We start from the raw sequence: 20426 nt of genomic DNA on the forward strand, positions 1-20426 counted from the left end.
ACAGGTGTATAAATTCGAACACACAGCCATGCAATCTCCGTAGACAAACATTGGCTGTAGAATGGCCTTTCTAAAGAGCTCAGTCACTTTCAACGTGGCACCGTCATAGGATGCCACCTTTCCAACAAGTCAGTTAATCAAATTTCTGCCCTGCTAGAGCTGCTCTAAGTGCTGTTATTGTAAGTGCGGGGGTGTTATTGTAAGTGGTGTTATTGTAAGTGGTGTTATTGTAAGTGGTGTTATTGTAAGTGGTGTTATTGTAAGTGGTGTTATTGTGAAGTGGAAACATCTAGGTGCAACAACGGCTCAGCCCCAAAGTGGTAGGCCATACAAGCTCACAGAACGGGACCGCAGAACGGGACTGGTAAAATCATCTGTGCAACAAATGAAATGTATTTATATAGCCCTTCTTACATCAGCTGATATATCAAAGTACTGTACAGAAACCCAGCCTAAAACCCCAAACAGCACACAATGCAGGCGAGAAAGCACGGTGGCTAGGAAAAACTCCCTAGAAAGGCCAAAACCTAGGAAGAAACCTAGAGAGGAACCAGGCTATGAGGGGTGGCCAGTCCTCTTCTGGCTGTGCCGGGTGGAGATTATAACAGAACATGGCCAAGATGTTCAAATGTTCATAAATGACCAGCATGGTCAAATAATAGTTATCACAGTGAACAGGTCAGGGTTCCATAGCTGCAGGCAGAACAGTTGAAACTGGAGCAGCAGCACGGCCACGTGGACTGGGGAAAACAAGGAGTTATCATGCCATGTAGTCCTGAGGCATGGTCCTAGGGCTCAGGTCCTCCTCCTCCGGGAGAGAGAGACAGCGAAAGAGAGAATTAGAGAGAGCATACTTAAATTCACACAGGACACCGGATAAGACAGGATAAATACTCCAGATATAACAGACTGACCCTAGCCCCCCGACACAAACTACTGCAGCATAAATACTTGAGGCGGAGACAGGAGGGGTCAGGAGACACTGTGGACCCATCCGATGATAACCCCGGACAGGGCCAAACAGGCAGGATATAACCCCACCCACTTTGCCAAAACACAGTCCCCACACCACTAGAGTGATATCTTCAAACACCAACTTACCATCCTGAGACAAGGCCGAGTATAGCCCACAAAGATCTCCACCACGGCACAACCCAAGGGGGAGCGCCAACCCAGACAGGAAGACCACGTCAGTGACTCAACCCACTCAAGTGACGCACCCCTCCTAGGGACGGCATGGAAGAGCACCAGTAAGCCAGTGACTCAGCCCCTGTAATAGGGTTAGAGACAGAGAATCCCAGTGGAGAGAGGGGAACCGGCTAGGCAGAGACAGCAAGGGCGGTTTGTTGCTCCAGTGCCTTTCCGTTCACCTTCACACTCCTGGGCCAGAATACACTCAATCATAGGACCTACTGAAGAGATGAGTCTTCAATAAAGACTTAAAGGTCGAGACCGAAACTGCGTCTCTCACATGGGTAGGCAGACCATTCCATATAAATGGAGCTCTATAGGAGAAAGCCCTGCCTCCAGCTGTTTGCTTAGAAATTCTAGGGACAATTTGGAGGCCTGCGTCTTGTGACCGTAGCGTACGTGTAGGTATGTACGGCAGGACCAAATCGGAAAGATGGGTAGGAGCAAGCCAATGTAATGCTTTGTAGGTTAGCAGTAAAACCTTGAAATCAGCCCTTGCCTTAACAGGAAGCCAGTGTAGGGAGGCTAGCACTGGAATAATATGATCAAAAAGCAACTCTGACTACCGAGTTCCTAACTACCTCTAGAAGCAACATCAGCACAAGAACTGTTCGCCGGGAGCTTCATGAAATGGGTTTCCATGGCCGAGCAGCTGCACACAAGCCTAAGATCACCATTCGCTATTCCAAGGGTCGGCTGGAGCAGTGTAAAGCTCACCGCCATTGAATCTGGAGCAGTGGGAATCGCGCTTCACAATCTGGCAGTCCAATGGACGAGTCTTGGTTTGGCGGATGCCAAAAGTGTGTTTAAGTGTAATAATAGTTTACTGAGGGGTCTGAAATTATTGACACCCTTGATAAATGACTGTATAAATGTGTATAAAATAAATAGTTCAAATACTGACATATTGTATGCTCCAAGAAAATTGGGAAAATATATTATTTGATACTAATACCGCTTGTGTTTATAAAAGGTGCCGAACTGACTGAATAAAGTCAATCTCCTATATCCCTTTGCTGTTCATAACGTAGTCAAATGTCCATGGTATCGCATCGGGACAAGTATACAAAAGCTCTTGTTTGTATTTTCCTAGGATTGGATGCCCATGTCGAGATTTATCAGTGACTGCTAAAGTGACTCGTCATTGTGGCCTAGTGATGGTTTGTTTGTGAACAAACAACTCTTTTTGAACTGATTTTTTTGGGTGATCGGAACTGAATGGCATCGATGATAGAGCCAATCATTTGGCACCCTCATTCGCATACTGGTAGACTACTACTGTATTTTGCCGATAATCTGCAATCTGAAAATTTTGAATCCTTACTGCAGTAACAATTGGTAGTGGAGAGAGCCTCATTCTGGTCCCAAATATGATAAAAGAAAACAGATTTGAATAGTTTTTAAAACTAATGATACTTTATATGGTATTTTAAAAGATATTGAAAAAGATCTACTGATTTAATCAAAGTGTTGACAATGGAGTGGTCAACTGCTGCTTTCTGTGTAGCAAAGCCCATGTTAACCTGCTTCATTCTTCTATCTTACCTAATGGTCTATTCACGCCCGCCTAACTTTGTGCACCCCCACTTTTACAAAATCTGACAGGGGTTCAAAGGGTTTCCTTTCCCTAAGTGTCCACAGCAGCAGAGGCTATGAAATACATCATTTGAAGAACAAACATCATTCATACATTTTCAGTGATTTTAATTGTAAAGTCATGTCTTTCTACTCAATAGCACAACTCATTGTACTAAGCTGGGATATACAGTGGTTAAAGGATTCAGTAATTTATCTGTGTATTTCGGATGTAATCAAGGCATTAGATTGTCTGAGGCCACCAAAATAGAGACCCCCCCCCCCATGTAACTAAAAGGGTAATACTTAATATTCTCCTGCTTCCTACTTTCTCATGATTACCCTATTGACTGCAAAGGTTGTTACATTGTAACTACATGGCAATTAATACATTATTTAACTTTACTTTAATTTGCTTCCTGAGTAGGTATATTATAATTGCCAGTGCATCCTTTGTAATATTGTAGTTTAAATAACATTTGATTGAATATACACATTTTGGAAGGCTATAACATGGAAATAAACTACTGAAAATAATTTGTAGTTAATGGCATGGTGTGCCTTGTTGCTATCAGGTCCTAGCCTATTTACTTCATTAGATCAAGATGGTATCATCCCTGGTATTACCTGTGGATTTGATTGTAGTCGCACCCTGTAGAAGGACATTTTTGTTAGGCTTAACTCAAAGTTAAATATTGTTGCATTTAGTGTAGGCTACCAGCAAACTGAACAGTATTGCAATATGTTTGTCCTGTTTTAACTGTGTTGTCAATCATGTTTCAGCAGCGTGTTAACATTGCCTCTTAGTTCATAATGAATATGATTATTATTGACAGTGTGGACCAAATCCTAGATTAGTACTGGGTAAAAGCATTTGTATTCATTCACTTTTTGACAGCACCCCTTTTGATTTGAATGAAACCTATACATATTTACCCATTGTAGAAGTGCTCAGAAAATGAATGAATGGCAAGACTGTCAAGAGATAAAGGTGCTCAAATTTGACCCATTTTGCATACCCCATTTTCCGTACCTATCACCTTCATCACTGGAAAAGATAAACAGTTGAGATTGATATCATATAAAAGCTTACAAACAGTGTTGTTAAACTATTTTATAAATTCTGGAAGAATTTTTTTATTTTAATGAAAATGTTTTAACCTCTTGGACATTAGGTAAAAATGTAGATTTCTGCTTTAACATACCCAAAATGGATAATTTATTATGAGAGGGCCATAAACAATTACTAGTAATGCTGCATACTCCAAGAAATACTAAAATATCACTTTTCTGGTAAAATAGTTATAAATTACTGAAGTGTACTCACTTTTGAGGACACTAGCTCAAGTACATAGTACAAATATAACAAAATCTAAGTTTTTTTCCTATTCAACAGAAGTGGGTTAATAGGGCTTGAAATGACTGAAATGCTTTCTAAATATAGTAACAATCAAATTAGAAACTGCTTACTATAGGATTTCACATTTCGCATAACTGTAAAATAATTAAAGATATTACTTAGGACGGTTCTGACTTAGAATATGTGGACAACTACAAATACCTAGGTGTCTGGTTAGACTGTAAGCTCTCCTTCCTTCCAGACTGACATCAAACATCTCCAATCCAAAGTTAAATCTAGAATTGGCTTCCTATTTCGCAACAAAGCATCCTTCACTCATGCTGCCAAACATACCCTCGTAAAACTGACCATACTACCGATCCTCGACTTCGGCGATGTCATTTACAAAATAGCCTCCAATACCCTACTCAATAAACTGGATGCAGTCTATCACAGTGCCATCCGTTTTGTCACCAAAGCCCCATACACTACCCAGCACTGCGACCTGTACGCTCTCGTTGGCTGGCCCTCGCTTCATACTCGTCGCCAAACCCACTGGCTCCAGGTCATCTACAAGACCCTGCTAGGTAAAGCCCCCCTCACTGGTCACCATAGCAGCACCCACCTGTAGCACGCGCTCCAGCAGATATATCTCTCTGGTCACCCCCAAAGCCAATTCCTCCTTTGGCCGTCTCTCCTTCCAGTTCTCTGCTGCCAATGACTGGAACAAACTACAAAAATCTCTGAAACTGGAAACACTTATCTCCCTCACTAGCTTTAAGCACCAGCTGCCAGAGCAGCTCACAGATCACTGCACCTGTACATAGCCCATCTATAATTTAGACCATACAACTACCTCTTCCCCTACTGTATTTATTTATTTATTTTGCTCCTTTGCACCCCATTATTTCTACTTTGCACTTTCTTCCACTGCAAATCTACCATTTCAGTGTTTTACTTGCTATATTGTATTTACTTTGCCACCATGGCCTTTTTTGCCTTTACCTCCCTTATCTCACCTCATTTGCTCACATTGTATATAGACTTATTTTTCTATTGTATTATTGACTGTATGTTTGTTTTACTCCATGTGTAACTCTATGTTGTTGTATGTGTCGAACTGCTTTGCTTTATCTTGCCCAGGTCGCAATTGTAAATGAGAACTTGTTCTCAACTTGCCTACCTGGTTAAATAAATGTGAAATAAATAAACAACATTGGCACTATCTCATATAACTGTCAACAGCGAATGTTTCCTCAACGTCCACTGAGCGTCACAGAGACACAATTTGAATCTATGCAGACTCGTTACAACTTTAGTGGTAAGCACAAAGGGATTTTGTCTGTTTGTGATCAAGAGAACGTGGTCTTAGTTGAATTCTATGAAATGATTTTGTATTCTTTCATGTGGAGAGCTCTAAATCCAGCTGAGAATACCACAGCGGGATGAAACTGCTATTGTTGCATGTGCTAGATTCTCCCGTTTCATATGTGCTATTTCAATCGCAGCTTTGAGTTTGAAAGACATAGGAAATCATGCCTTTGACTGGTTAGGCCAGAAAATGGGACACTTCGCTCCCTGTGCAAAATGTGGCATCTGAAACCTAACATTTCAAATCAGCTCAGGTGGAGAGGAGAGAGATGAGACTCGGGACTCTACGACGTTCACAGAGCGCTTTATACACACAAATGTTAGTCGGGACCAGTCCAGAAAGTCCCCCAAATAGGGTACTTAATGTCTTTTAAAGTCAATTTATTTAAAAAGGCGTAAACTTTTTTATCTGCATATGTTGTAGTTTAGTCCCTATTTTACATCATCAAGGTATTTGTTTTGCCCGTCATCGGTTGAGACATTTTTTTAGCTGATAAATGTACTAAAATTGTGAATTTAAACTTTCAAATGATACACAAAGATGGTTGGAGGTCCACACATCCTCCATGGGAAACGTACTGAAAACATAGAAATATAGATAACTTAAATGGTCATGTCCATTCTATTGACATTCAACGGTGAGTGAACCGGCGGTCATCTTTGTGCTAGTAATTAAAAGTTAAAATGTCAATTAAATGTCAATGGTGTACCAGCTAAATTGCAGTGGTCTGAAGGGATAGGTCCACTCTATTAATTATACTATTGAAATGACACCCACCCTGTATTCAAGAGCATGTTGTGTCTCAACCGATGGCGGGCACAACCTCAGATGATTTGAAAAAGGGTCCAAGCTACAACATATGCGAATATGAAAACAAAGATGAGTTTACTAGTTTTAAGATAATTAATAGATTAGTTTAAAAATTAAAATGTCATTTTTTTTGGGGGGGGGGGCGAAGAAAATATACAATTGTTTGACGACACTGTTTTGTAAGCTTTTAAATGATATCAAACTCAAACGTTTATCTTTTCCAGTGATGAAGACATGGATGTCTCATGATATGATGGGGTGAACTTAGCACCTTTTATCTCCTGAATCTTTTAGCAAACATGCGTGGAAAGTTTGGTTTTAATCAAAAGGCATGCTACTCCTACTCGAAGATGCTTGATAAATACAGGTCCTGGTTTAAGTTACATACACTGCACATCTCTGTTGTGACGCATAAAAAAACAGTCAATCTTACCAGCACGAGGAGCCGTGTTAGTGGTCTTAATGGTTATTACTGTTTTCTCAGCATATGACTGAGAGGCTAGTTAAGTACGAGTTGTATACTTGTTTTATGGGGCAGTGACCTTATTTAGCAACATACTTTTTCCTCACTTAAGGTGACCCCATTGTCCATCAAGTCATTCAAGGTCAAGCAAATATTTCACAAAGAACATTGACGTAGACACCGATATACTATAGCGTTTTACCTACACTGTTTTCATTCAAGTATTTATATACAGTGCATTCAGAAAGTATTCAGACCCCTTGACTTTTTCCACATTTTGTTACGTTACAGCTTTATTATAAAATTGATTTAATTAATGCTTTCCCTAATCAATCTACACACAATACTCCATAATGATGAGCGAAAACGGGTGTCTTGAAATTTTTGCAAATGTATTATTTAATCTGTAAAAATGTATATAAACTTAATTCTTCTACTTTGCGAGGCATTGAAAAACCTCCCTGGTCTTTGTGATTGAATATGTGTTTAAAATTCACTGCTCGACTGAGGGACCTTCAATTATTGTATGTGTGGGCTACAGAGATGAGGTAGTCATTCAAAAATCATGTTAAACACTGTTATTGCACACAGATTGAGTCCATGCAACTCATTACTCCATAACTTATCTAGGCTTGCCATAACAAAGGGGTTGAATAATTATTGACTCAAGATATTTCAGCTTTTTATTTAATACTTTGACATTATGCGATATTGTGTGAACGCCAGTGACACATTTCCATTTAATCCATTTTAAATTCAGGATGTTACACAACAATGTGGAAAAAGTCAAGGAGTGTGAATACTTTCTGAAGGCACTGTATTTTTTTTTTTTATGCACTCTTAGTTTTATAGTACATAATTGACATGTTTGCATTTTAAATATATGACTCATGGATGGATACAACAGCAATATGTGATTTTTGTTGATTCTCACTCAGGCAATAAATAACTTGATTTAGTGTTTATAGTTATTGCAGCTATAGTATATGCTCATCAAGGGGGGTAATATAAGATATGTATTTTGGCTTGGTGTTGAACTTCCCATATACATCAAAATTTGACAGTAAATTCTTCGTCTAAGCACGAGGTAGGACTGATGAGTGAGAACTATCCACCACTGAAATGAAAAGGGAGCTTACCATGCCAAGTGGATGAGCAAGTAGTGTCATCATTGGCCATGTGTGACCTGCAACTCATTATGTGACTTGTAATCAACATTTTTACTCCTGTACTTATTTATCCTTGGCATAACAAATGGGATGAATACTTATTGACTGTTGGAGCTCGGATCTTAAGGATTTCACTGTACCCTGCAATTATGCATGTGACTAATAAATGAATAAGTCAACGGCATCATGACCTTTACCCAGTACCAGGATATTTTTGCCAAAAACCTGGTTCCCTCTGCCAGGACGCTAAAACTTGGCCGCAATTGCACAGTGACCCCAAGCAAGCGCACATAAAAATCCAAATTGTTCATTTACCACACATTCAATATTTTTCAATGGCCATCTCAGTATCCGGACTTGGACCCCATTGAAAACCTGTGGTTTGAATTAAAGAGGGCAGTCTATGAGCACAGACCAAAGGATAAACGGGATCTGGAAAGATACTTTATGGAGGAATGGTCTAAGATCCCTCCCAATGTGTTCTTCAATATCATAACACATTTTAGAAAAAGCCTCTGTGCTGTTAGCCTATCAAGGGGAGGGCCCACGAAGTGTTGGAAATAAAATTGCCAATTTGTAGGGTTACCTACCCCACACAGTGTCAGATAAGCTTTTTTTGCCTTCAATAATATTTGTAGAAGGGCCAATTAGGATTCTGGCTGATGTAGACATCTACTGAGCTGGTATTTAACCCCCAAATACTATTCTTAATGAAATAGTGTATGTGGGAGTGATTCAAGCAGGCATGACATGGTAACATCATATTTCGCATGCTCCCATCAGATAACATTGAGGATCGGGCTGCACTTTTTTTGCTGCTCATATTGTATGAATGCATAGGCTCATTCCACTCTAATGAAAACATATTTGGGAGAAACTGTTGAGCTACCTGAACTAATTATAGTTGGTGACGTACAGTACATTTACTCCAATCGTTTTCATACCCATATAGGCCTAGCTACCCACGTTTTTAAACAGGTGTTGTATATGATAACCCAAATCATGTTGACTAGTAAACCTCGGAAGCTTGGAAAAGTAGCACTCCCGTGGAGTAAATTAGTTATATTTATAAAATATAGCTGTCAAAGTGTGTTTTGAGGGTTTTGAAGCGTTAGCATTCAAAGCAATACATTACTTGTTCGATTTATGCATGTAGTGGATTTTTGTCTGAACAAATGTGTGTTCAATCATGGAGCTTGTGGGAATCACGCTTTACAAGCCCCATGGTATGCAAACGAGCGGTTGGTCGCGTATCCAAATATGTGAAAGCGTTTGCCGTACCTGATTACTGATGGATCCTGGGACGTATTCAGAGTGAGAAGCAGTGCAGCGAGAGATTGAATGGTGATCCTAGTTTCATAGTGCCAACTGATTTCAGTATCATCCGATGGAAAAAGCAGGGTTGCAGACTAGCGTGCTGACTGCTTGGCATATTGAAGTTATAGGACTCGTCAACTTCTCTAACCAGTTCAGGGAAATATACTGACACTCTCGCAATGTTATATCGCGCACGCAGTGAGAGTTCTAACCACCCAACTTGTTCACTAAGCATAATCGTGGTATTTGGGATGATATCACTAAGTCATGCCATTGCATTATATACTTTTCCATGTCAGGAATCCTGTAGGACAGGCTTCACAGCTACTGGGAGTGCAGGCTTTTGTTTCAGCCCTACTGTAACACACCAAATAATCCACCTGTTGTTCCATCTGGGGTGTGTGTTGGTGTTGGGCTGGAACAAGCCTGCACATCAGGTAGCTCTGCTGGAGCCTGAGGTGGTTGGAGGCCCCTGCTGTTGGATCTATGAAGCTGAATATATGCAAGGCATCTCTAAGCACACTTTGATCTAACCACACACACACATACACACAAAAAGCCGCCAGGTGCATTGTGGGGGATAACGTTGTTTTGTGTTAGACTGCTATTTATTTAGATTTCCCGCCGTGCCCCTTGAGAAAGACCAGTGTTTTCATGCTGTTTTGATACTGAAGAGAGCAGGTGTTTGGAAGCCTAATTGTCGAACAGTCAACTCTACTGTTCTTAATATCTCAATACTTGTCAGCCATGAAGAGGTTATCACTGTCAGGTAAGCTGAAGGTGTTTGACACTAAAGGCCCTGAAATTCAAATGCAAATGATAAGCTAGTCAACTAGCAAGTTTGTTAGCAGCTAGCTAGATTTCAGGGCCATAACCAGTGTTTGAGTTTCAGTGAGGTCTGTAAGGGGGGGAAATGAGTTGAAGCTTATTTCTATACAATTAAAAACTTTAAGAAGCGATTTGGAGAACAGCAAAAATATACAAAAATGCCCCCAGCCATTATCACCTTGGCTGCTGTAGGTTCATTCACCTCATTCGATCTGCAGACACAGGCTATTGGCTATACAAGTGTAATGTTATACCCTTGAAAGTGGGTAAATATAAGAAATGATTCACACTGAAGCATCAGCGACTGTTCAGTCAGTTTTAATAAATGGAGTGCATAAAATCGTCAAACCTTTACATAGACTTCTCTTCTCAATTAGTATTCACATTTGTATTCCTAGGCATTACTAATCAAGCTCCGCACCAACAACATCAATGGAGCACACAAATGATCTATTTATCACATTCGCATGATTTATTTTAATATTACTTATGATTCTGTATTAATCAGTGTTTTCCATTAGCGTCAGCTAATCAGCCGGTTGAACACTAATTTTCAGCTGGCTACTTTTTCCACTTCGTATTAACTAGGTATACTTTTCATTTGAAACGTTTCAATTCGCTAGTCCGTCGAGCCATCTCCTGCTAGAATGAACAAAATGCATATTCTAGTGATCTATTGATAGGCTAGATGCCTGTCAGTCACAAAGGGAGGGATGACCGTGTAACGCAGCCTGCGGTCTGTCCCCCCCTCCCAGTACAATGTTTGTGTGTTGTGGACAGATTGAGGCTTGTGAATTTGCACGTCTCATGTAATGTAAGTGGTAACGATGAGTCGAAATCCAATAGGGAATCAACTAAATGTATAAAAAAAATGCATTCAATTGCCCAAGTTTTATCAGAAGACATGAACAGAATGCATCAGTGATTCTTATTTCCTGCAACTTTCTGAAGAGGCAATGAGAATGCCCGTCTGTGTGTGTGTGCATAGCACTTGTCTACCACTTTGTGTGCCATTAGCGATGACGCTAATTAAAACAGTATTCTGGTAGATGGAAAGACTTTCCCAAAAATCTTCTCAATGAAATGTTAAAAACAAAGTAACCTATGCTTACCTGGCAGAATGATATCATAATTATTTTCATCAATCCAGTGTTTTATTTTTTATTCTTCACTCTACTATTCACGTGCGCTACAAAAACACAGCTAAACAACAGCCTCTTGCTAGGCGGCACATTAATTAAAGGGTAACTACACCCAAAAATACAAATGTTGTGGACTAACAACAGGGATGGGCAACTGGTGGCCTGAGGGCCACCCTTTTGAAGGCCCTCAGATCAATCCCCCCCACCTTTTAAATGTTTAAAGTTCTCTTACTTAGAAAGTTGTCCTGGTCATATATGTATAGGCCTAGACTATATCCAACTAACAATACACTGAATTCCTAAATGTTCAGTCATTTTAAATTTGAGGTCATGTCTTTCTACACAATACCTCAACAAATGTTACCAATCTGGGAGGTAAAGAGGTGCTGTGAGAAGGTGGAGTTAGCCGTTTTAGAGAGTGGTGAATTTGCGCTGCTGAAAAGGCAAATACGGGAGGCAAATCTGGGGGATGCAGGCGAAACATCGCAAAAAAATGACTTTTCATGATTCCTTTAGTTTGCAAAGAGGCAGCTGTGAATCAATGGATACATATCATGAATTTACAAGTCCAAAAATGTATGTAGCAACTGCTGATTTCCCCTTTAAGGGACTGAAATGGAATTGTTGAGCAAGTAGTCTGTTAGCTAATGTACTTACTAGTTATGATTTAGCAAGGAACATTTGCATGGCACCATCTAGGTAGTTTATTTTAACCGATACATAAAAAAATAAATATATATGTGTATATATATATATATATATATGTATGTATAGGTATGTATGTATATGTGTGTGTGTGTGTGTGTGTGTGTGTGTGTGTGTATATACATATATATATATATATATATATATGTGTGTGTGTGTGTGTGTGTGTGTATATGTGTGTGTGTGTATATATATATATATTCTAAAATCAAAGACAAAAGGTGTTCGATGATGAGTCTGGATGAGGGTTTGTGAAGAGAGAACACTAGATATTGCTTTTGCTTGGATCAATACTATCCATTACAACTGAAGGGTAAGCTATCCCTGTAGCTACATGTTCCCTAGAACTCATCTGAACTGAATCGGGGACCTTTTTTACATTTGCTCAAACGAGGCCAGCCAAATGATTTACAGTACCTTTTTGGTTTCTCCCACATATTATATATGTTTCCACTGTCTTTGCATCTTGTCTTTTTAATGAGTGCATTGTTAGTCAACATGGGATACCCACCATCACATTCTCACTCCACACACACACACACACACACACACACACACACACACACACACACACACACACACACACACACACACACACACACACACACACACACACACACACACACACACACACACACACTTCCTCTTCCTATCTTCATCCACCTTATTTTCCCCTTTGTTTTAACCAGATAGACCGTGGAAAAACAGTTAATTAAAACCGTCAGGACCCATCTAGGCCCTTTGGCACTGGCGGAATGCTAAAATAACAGCAAAACAACACTGATGAAAAAGTTTGCTGTCTGAGAATTTGAGTCCGTAATGAAGTGGTTTAATTGAAGTGGATTTAACCGGCATCATTGCAGTGAGTTTGGAAGCCTCGTCTAAAGGGAGTTCCCTTAAAACTGAACAAGTACTTTTCAAAAGCCTGCCACTATAAAGTATCACAAGGCTCCTCTGAATACAAGAGGAGTTGGCAACCAAGTGTAGGTTTTCAACTGAGTCTGTCTTGTACTTTTTCTGATTGAACCCGGTCCAGCCCCTTACTCATCAATATGTATTTTCAGATGTGTTCCTCAGTGGCTTGCTTTTCCTACTTACGCTCACACTTCTTTTTGTAGAAGGAGCATGTTAATGATTGTGATCACAAGACTTCTAAAAGCATGTAATGTGCTTAATGTAATGAGTTAATTCCAAGTAACACTCATGTTAGTAGCTGCGTTCATATTCTTTTCATAGTGAGACGTGAATATGAAAATTGAGAAACACTTTCGGACATTTTTTGTTGTTGACACACACACACACACACACACACACACACACACACACACACACACACACACACACACACACACACACACACACACACACACACAGATGTAGAGTGTGACACTTATGTCCATGGTGATTGGCGGTCTAGATTTTTCATTGTCCCTTGTCAGTTGCAGAGGCCCCTGTCATTCTGGTGACTAGCCTCGTGTATTTTTCTGACAGTTTGGGTAAAATAAAAAAAACAAATAAAAAGGACACTGCTGAAGACGACAACTGAGGAATCAGTGATAGGGAATCCCCTCGAATACTTCATCTTTGTTCATGTTGCCAGCGATCTTTCTTTTCATCTTGTTTTTTTTGTCAATTTTTGAGGAGAATATCTCCAACTAGTTAGGTCCTGTTGAAAGTATATGAAATGGAAAATGAAATGGAATGTTTCTTATTGGACAAATACAGGTTGTCCCTCTGTTTTCTTCCGTTTGGTGCATAACGAACATGGCCCTTGCCTGGTAGCATGTTGACATTACACTTTCTTCACTGTGCATCACCCAGTTCAGGGACCTACATTTCAGGCTTCAAATTTCCTGTATCAATCGTATCCTGCCTGAGATCTTACTTTTCTTACCTCCCCCAGTAGAAAAAGAAAAATGATTAACTCATATGCAAGGTCTCTCTGTATTACCACATAATGGGATGCCATTCCACATTACCTCATGCACAGGCCTTAAACCCTGTCTACAAAACTAATGAGTTATGGTCTAGACCAGTTGCCCTCACTAGACCACCATTGTTTGGGTTCAGCACAGGCTCTGCATTATCCTCAATACAGCGCATGTACATACAGTTTAAGTCTGAAGTTTACGTACACTTAGGTTGGAGTCATAAACTCATTTTTCAACCACTCCACAAATTTCTTGTTAACAAACTATAGTTTTGGCAAGTTGGTTAGGACATCTACTTTGTGCATGACACAAGTAATTTTTCCAACAATTGTTTACAGGCAGATTATTTCACTTATAATTCACTGTATCACAATTCCAGTGGGTCAGAACTTAACATACACTAAGTTGACTGTGCCTTTAAACAGCTTGGAAAATTCCAGAAAATGACGTCATGGCTTTAAAAGCTTCTGATAGGCTAATTGACATCATTTGAGTTAATTGGAGGTGTACAGTGGGGGAAAAAAGTATTTGATCCCCTGCTGATTTTGTACGTTTGCCCATTTACAAAGAAATTATCCGTCTATAATTTTAATGGTAGGTTTATTTGAACAGTGAGAGACAGAATAACAACAAAATAATCCAGAAAAACGCATGTCAAAAATGTTATAAAATGATTTGCATTTTAATGAGGGAAATAAGTATTTGACCCCTCTGCAAAACATGACTTAGTACTTGGTGGCAAAACCCTTGTTGGCAATCACAGAGGTCAGACGTTTCTTGTAGTTCTCCAATTCATTAAGGTTTCGAGGCTGACATTTGGAAACTCGAACCTTCAGCTCCCTCCACAGATTTTCTATGAGATTAAGGCCTGGAGACTGGCTAGGCCACTCCAGGACCTTAATGTGCTTCTTCTTGAGTCACTCTTTTGTTGCCTTGGCCGTGTGTTTTGGGTCATTGTCATGCTGGAATTCCCATCCACGACCCATTTTCAATGCCCTGGCTGAGGGAAGGAGGTTCTCACCCAAGATTTGACGGTACATGGCCCCGTCCATCGTCCCTTTGATGCGGTGAAGTTGTCCTGTCCCCTTAGCAGAAAAACACCCCCAAAGCATAATGTTTCCACCTCCATGTTTGACGGTGGAGATGGTGTTCTTGGGGTCATAGGCAGCATTCCTCCTCCTCCAAACACGGTGAGTTGAGTTGATGCCAAAGAGCTCCATTCTGACCACAACCCTTTCACCAGTTGTCCTCTGAGTCATTCAGATGTTCATTGGCAAACTTCAGACGGGCATGTATATGTATTCTTGAGCAGGGGGACCTTGCGGGCCCTGCAGGATTTCAGTCCTTCACGGCGTAGTGTGTTACCAATTGTTTTCTTGGTGACTATGGTCCCAGCTGCCTTGAGATCATTGACAAGATCCTCCCGTGTAGTTCTGGGCTGATTCCTCACCGTTCTCATGATCATTGCAACTCCACGAGGTGAGATCTTGCATGGAGCCCCAGGCCGAGGGATATTGACAGTTCTTTTGTGTTTCTTCCGTTTGCAAAAAATCGCACCAAATGTTGTCACCTTCTCACCAAGGTGCTTGACGATGGTCTTGTAGCCCATTCCAGCCTTGTGTAGGTCTACAATCTTGTCCCTGACATCCTTGGAGAGCTCTTTGGTCTTGGCCATGGTGGAGAGTTTGGAATCTGATTGATTGCTTCTGTGGACAGGTGTCTTTTTTTACAGGTAACAAGCTGCGGTTAGGAGCACTCCCTTTAAGAGTGTCCTCCTAATCTCAGCTCGTTACCTGTATAAAAGACACCTGGGAGCCAGAAATCTTTCTGATTGAGAGGGGGTCGAATACTTATTTCCCTCAATAAAATGCAAATTAATTTATAACATTTTTGACGTGCTTTTCTGGATACTTTTGTTGTTATTCTGTCTCTCACTGTTCAAATAAACCTACCATTAAAATTATAGACTGATCCTTTCTTTGTCAGTGGGCAAACGTACAAAAGCTGCAGGGGATCAAATACTTTTTCCCCCCACTGTACCTGTGGATGCATTTCAAGGCCTACTTTCAAACTCAGTGGCTCTTTGTTTGACATCATGGGGAAAATCAAAAGAAATCAGCCAAGACTTCAGAAAAAAGAATTGTAGACCTCCACAAGTCTGGTTCATCCTTGGGAGTAATTTCCAAACTCCTGAAGGTACCACGTTCATCTGTACAAACAATAGTATGCAAGTATAAACACCATGGGACCACGCAGCCGTCATACCGCTCAGGAAGGAGACACTTTCTGTCTCCTAGAGATGAACCTACTTTGGTGCGAAAAGTGCAAATCAATCCCAGAACAACAGCAAAGGACCTTGTGAAGATGCTGGAGGAAACAGGTTCAAAAGTATCTATATCCACAGTAAAACGAGTCCTATACCGACATAACCTGAAAGGCCGCTCAGCAAGGAAGAAGCCACTGCTCCAAAACCGCCATAAAAAAGCCAGGCTACGGTTTGCAACTGCACATGGGGACAAAGATTGTACTTTTTGGAGAAATGTCCTCTGGTCTGATGAAACAACAAATAGAACAATTTGGCCGTAATGACCATCGTTATGTTTGGAGGAAAACGGGGGAGACTTGCAAGCCGAAGAACACCATCCCAACCGTGAAGCATGGGGGTGACAGCATCATGTTGTGGGGGTGCTTTGCTGCAGGAGGGACTGGTGAACTTCACAAAATAGATGGCATCATGAGGATGGAAAATTATGTGGATATATTGAAGCAACATCTCACGACATCAGTCAGGAAGTTAAAGCTTGGTCGCAAATGGGTCTTCCAAATAGACAATGACCCCAAGCATACTTCCAAAGTTGTGGCAAAATGGCTTAAGGACAACAAAGTCAAGGTATTGGAGTGGCCATCACAAAGCCCTGACCTCAATCCTATAGAAAATGTGTGGGCAGAACTGAAAAAGCGTGTGCGAACAAGGAGGCCTACAATCCTGACTCGGTTAAACCAGCTCTGTCAGGAGGAATGGGCCAAAATTCACCCAACTTACTGTGGGAAGCTTGTGGAAGGCTACCAGAAACGTTTGACCTATGTTAACAATTTAAAGGCAATGCTATTTAAACTTCTGAGTTCAACTGTACATTTGCAGATTGTTGCCAACTTCTACAAGGTAGGAGGTATAGCCACAGACAAAACACCAACTTTTTATGTAGGCACATTTATTACTGTCATAGATTCAAGATGGTAGCATTATTTTATGGGGAGTTCAATGTGTTTTTCAGTGAGTTTTAATGTGCTTGGGCAATTTAATGTGCTTGGGCAATTCCAGTCCTCGGGGGCCTGATTGGTGTCACAGTTAAGCCCCAGCTAACACACCTGACTCCAATAATCACCGAATCATGATCTTCAGTTTAGAATGCAATTTGATTAATCAGCAATCAGGCCCCCGAGGACTGGAGTTGCCCACACCTGTGACTAGGGCATACAACTACTGATAAGTACAGTACAATGACCTATAACCCTATATTAATGCCCTCTACAAATTCCCTTTGTATGGAATGGGTCACTCTTGATGGGCTGCACCCCTCTCTGTTTTTTAACTCCAATATCTGTCCCCGAAATCGGATTATTCTTCATATAGTTTGGATTTTGGGAGAGATTATGAGTTCCTGCTACATTCGATCTGAAAATGTCATGCAACAAAGGAATGCAGATTATCAAGAAAGAGAGAGCGCAACCAGAGGAGATAGCATGGATGGGAATTGAGATTGAGTACAGGAAGGATGGAAGTACGGAATAAAGCCATTCTGGTTTGCCTGGTTGTGTGTTCTGCTCTCTAAACTATGATTGCTCTTTCACCTTTAGAAGTCAGTCGAGCCAATTTTGTCTTTGGAAACCGACATGGTTTCAGACATTTAAAAAATGGACATTAAGAGCAGCATAACGGCCTAATCTGCAACAATAATACGATTTTAGAAGGTATAAACATTGTCTGTGCTCTTTGGATTAAATAGACCTAGATTATAATTTGGTATTATATTTTGTAATAGCAGATACAGTAGATTAAATGATAATACATAATTTAATATTCACTAAATCTGTTTTAACCTTGATATTTTTAATGACGCATTTGATCCTGATATTCTTCTGAATCCTATCAAACTATACATCATCAAATGGTGAATAGCAGAGGATGTGCGTATGATATTCTCTAACTTGTCACAATTGACATGTTACCTTTGTTTGACAAGTCCTAATCAACACACAGTATTTCCTGTTCATGACCAACCCGTTGTATGCTAACAGGCAATAGCTTCATCCTGATGTCACCCGCCAGGGTCACAAGTTCACTAGTGACTGCACTCCCATGCACTTACCACAGGTCAAATGGTCACTGCGACTCCATGCTGCTCAATACAGTTGCATGGGAGGCCATTTTGTTTTCTGTTGATGGGAAAAGGCAGCTAGACCACAATGGCCATTTGTGAAGCACTGTACTACACATTCTCCGCCGCCGACAAATCTCAATCTGTGAAGATACTGCTCACACCCAAAGGAAAGGAAAATATGTCACACTCTTTTCCGGTAGCAATTATCGTCAGCTGTCCAAAAATATACTCAGAGACTGACTGGAATCATTTTTGGTGGTGAGAGGGTACTATACTCTCTGTGGGAGTAACTGGGGCTGGTTGACACAACATGGTCAAACAACAGTCAATCCAAAAGTATCTGTTATAGTGTTGTACGGTTGAGCACTCCCTAACACTGTCATGTTAAGCAACTAGCTGTATCTCAATGAAGGCAGCCCCCCCGTACCTCGCTGATTCAGAGGGGTTGGGTTAAATGCTGAAGACACATTTCAGTTGAAGGCATTCAGTTGTACAACTGACAAGGTATCTCCCTTTCATTGGCTGACAGTTGGAAGAATACGTGACTCGTAGCCTGAGAGGCTGTTAAAGTCTTTACTGTACAAACTAAAAGGTCATCTTATTTCACAAGACATTGCCTTGTAGGGAATATTCCTTGACACTTTGTCTTTGGACATCAGATAAGATTCACAACTTGAATTAAACTATTCATTTAGTACTTTCTATAACTTAAATACGTTGCTCTCTCTCTCTTTCTCTTTTGCACGTTCTTTTCAGGATAGGCTTTGAGAACTGTAAAACCGGACCATAACAGGACTGCAGTGCAGCGGAAGGAACCTAACAGACGGAGTGCTCGCTTTGGGCTCACCAGGGAAGGCCTGACCCCTCCATTGGGTGGATTGACAGCCAGGCGGAGGGGCCATGTGGTCTGCACGCCTGCTCCTCTTCGCCAGCCTGTTTGCGCCAGCAGCTCTGGGTAAGCCCGGGACGCCGTTGGCCCATTTCATGTGACTGTTTGTTTCAGTGTCTGTCTCACTATTTATATTTGCTAAACATTTTTCCCAAGTTTCATGCTTTTCTGATATGTCTCTTTCCCTCTCTCCTCTGATCCCTATGTATCCTTCTGTGTCTGGCTTTCTTTCCATCTCCTTTTACCTCTCTCTTTCTCTCTCTTTTACCTCTCTCTTTCTCTCTTTTACCTCTCTCTTTCTCTCTCTTTCTCTCTCTTTTACCTCTCTCTTTCTCTCTCTTTTACCTCTCTCTTTCTCTCTCTTTTACCTCTCTCTTTCTCTCTCTTTTACCTCTTTCTCTCTTTCTCTCTCTTTTACCTCTCTCTTTCTCTCTCTTTTACCTCTCTCTTTCTCTCTCTTTTACCTCTCTCTTTCTACTCTCTATCTTATCTCTCTTTTACCTCTTTTACCTCTCTCTTTCTCTCTCTTTTACCCCTTTTACCTCTCTCTTTCGCTCTCTTTTACCCCTCTTTCTCTCTTTTACCTCTTTCTCTCTTTCTCTCTCTTTTACCTCTCTTTATCTCTCTTTTACCGCTCTCTTTTACCTCTCTCTTTCCCTCTCTTTTACCTCTCTCATTATCTCTCTTTATCTGTTCCTCTATCTGTTTCTCTTCCCAGATCCCTATGTCTCTTTTAGTCTGTCTGACTTTATCTCCCTGTTTTTCTCACTCTCTGGACAATATAAATGTAATTTAACAAAGCTTTGGCATAGTGCGCGTAGGAAAGATAGTAAAATGTGTGCGAAAGAAAGAAATGACCAATACACTGGTCTCCTCATTATTGAGATCACTTCGCAGGCATTTCTTTTATCCCTCTGAACAAATTGCAATCACCTCAGATTTGACCGTTTTCTCCTGTTGGCTTCTGACAATTGTTTCAGTGGAAAGTAAATTAAGTAATTTAAATTCAGCTTAAACTAGGGTTTGGGAACGGGGGGAGGCATTATGCCATGGTCCATAAACATGCTAATTTGCTACGGTGAAACCATTAACGGGAGATTCAAAGCAAATTGAATTGCTTTGGTGCCTTATCTTTGGGCTGGGCTGCAGCGCGCTTTTAGAGGCACGCTAATCAAAACTAGCTCTCCAGCATAGTTTGTTTTGCAAAAATGTTCATTGGGAGTGGAGTCACGTGACTTCGACGTGTCACACACCTGTCTGTGTATTGCTCTATTGATCCGAAGGGAATAGAGGCATTATGAAGCCGCTAATTT

General features: G+C 40.7%; 1 protein-coding gene across 12 annotated transcripts in view; it reads left to right on the forward strand.

The window, feature by feature from the left end:
• LOC106577626 (adhesion G protein-coupled receptor L3) overlaps positions 1-20426 on the forward strand; it is a 360961-nt gene that overhangs the window by 84803 nt on the left and 255732 nt on the right. For 11 of the 12 annotated variants that reach the window (XM_082965148.1, XM_082965150.1, XM_082965143.1 and 8 more), the window contains one exon: positions 18981-19179. In XM_082965148.1, the coding sequence (XP_082821274.1) occupies positions 19125-19179 (55 nt within the window). In that variant the 5' untranslated portion in view covers positions 18981-19124. The remainder of the gene's footprint in view (positions 1-18980; positions 19180-20426) is intronic. The other variant, XM_082965144.1, reaches the window with a different exon arrangement.

Source organism: Salmo salar, chromosome 18 (assembly GCF_965601325.2).
Source record: "Salmo salar chromosome 18, fSalSal1, whole genome shotgun sequence".
Classification (NCBI taxonomy): Eukaryota; Metazoa; Chordata; class Actinopteri; order Salmoniformes; family Salmonidae; genus Salmo; species Salmo salar.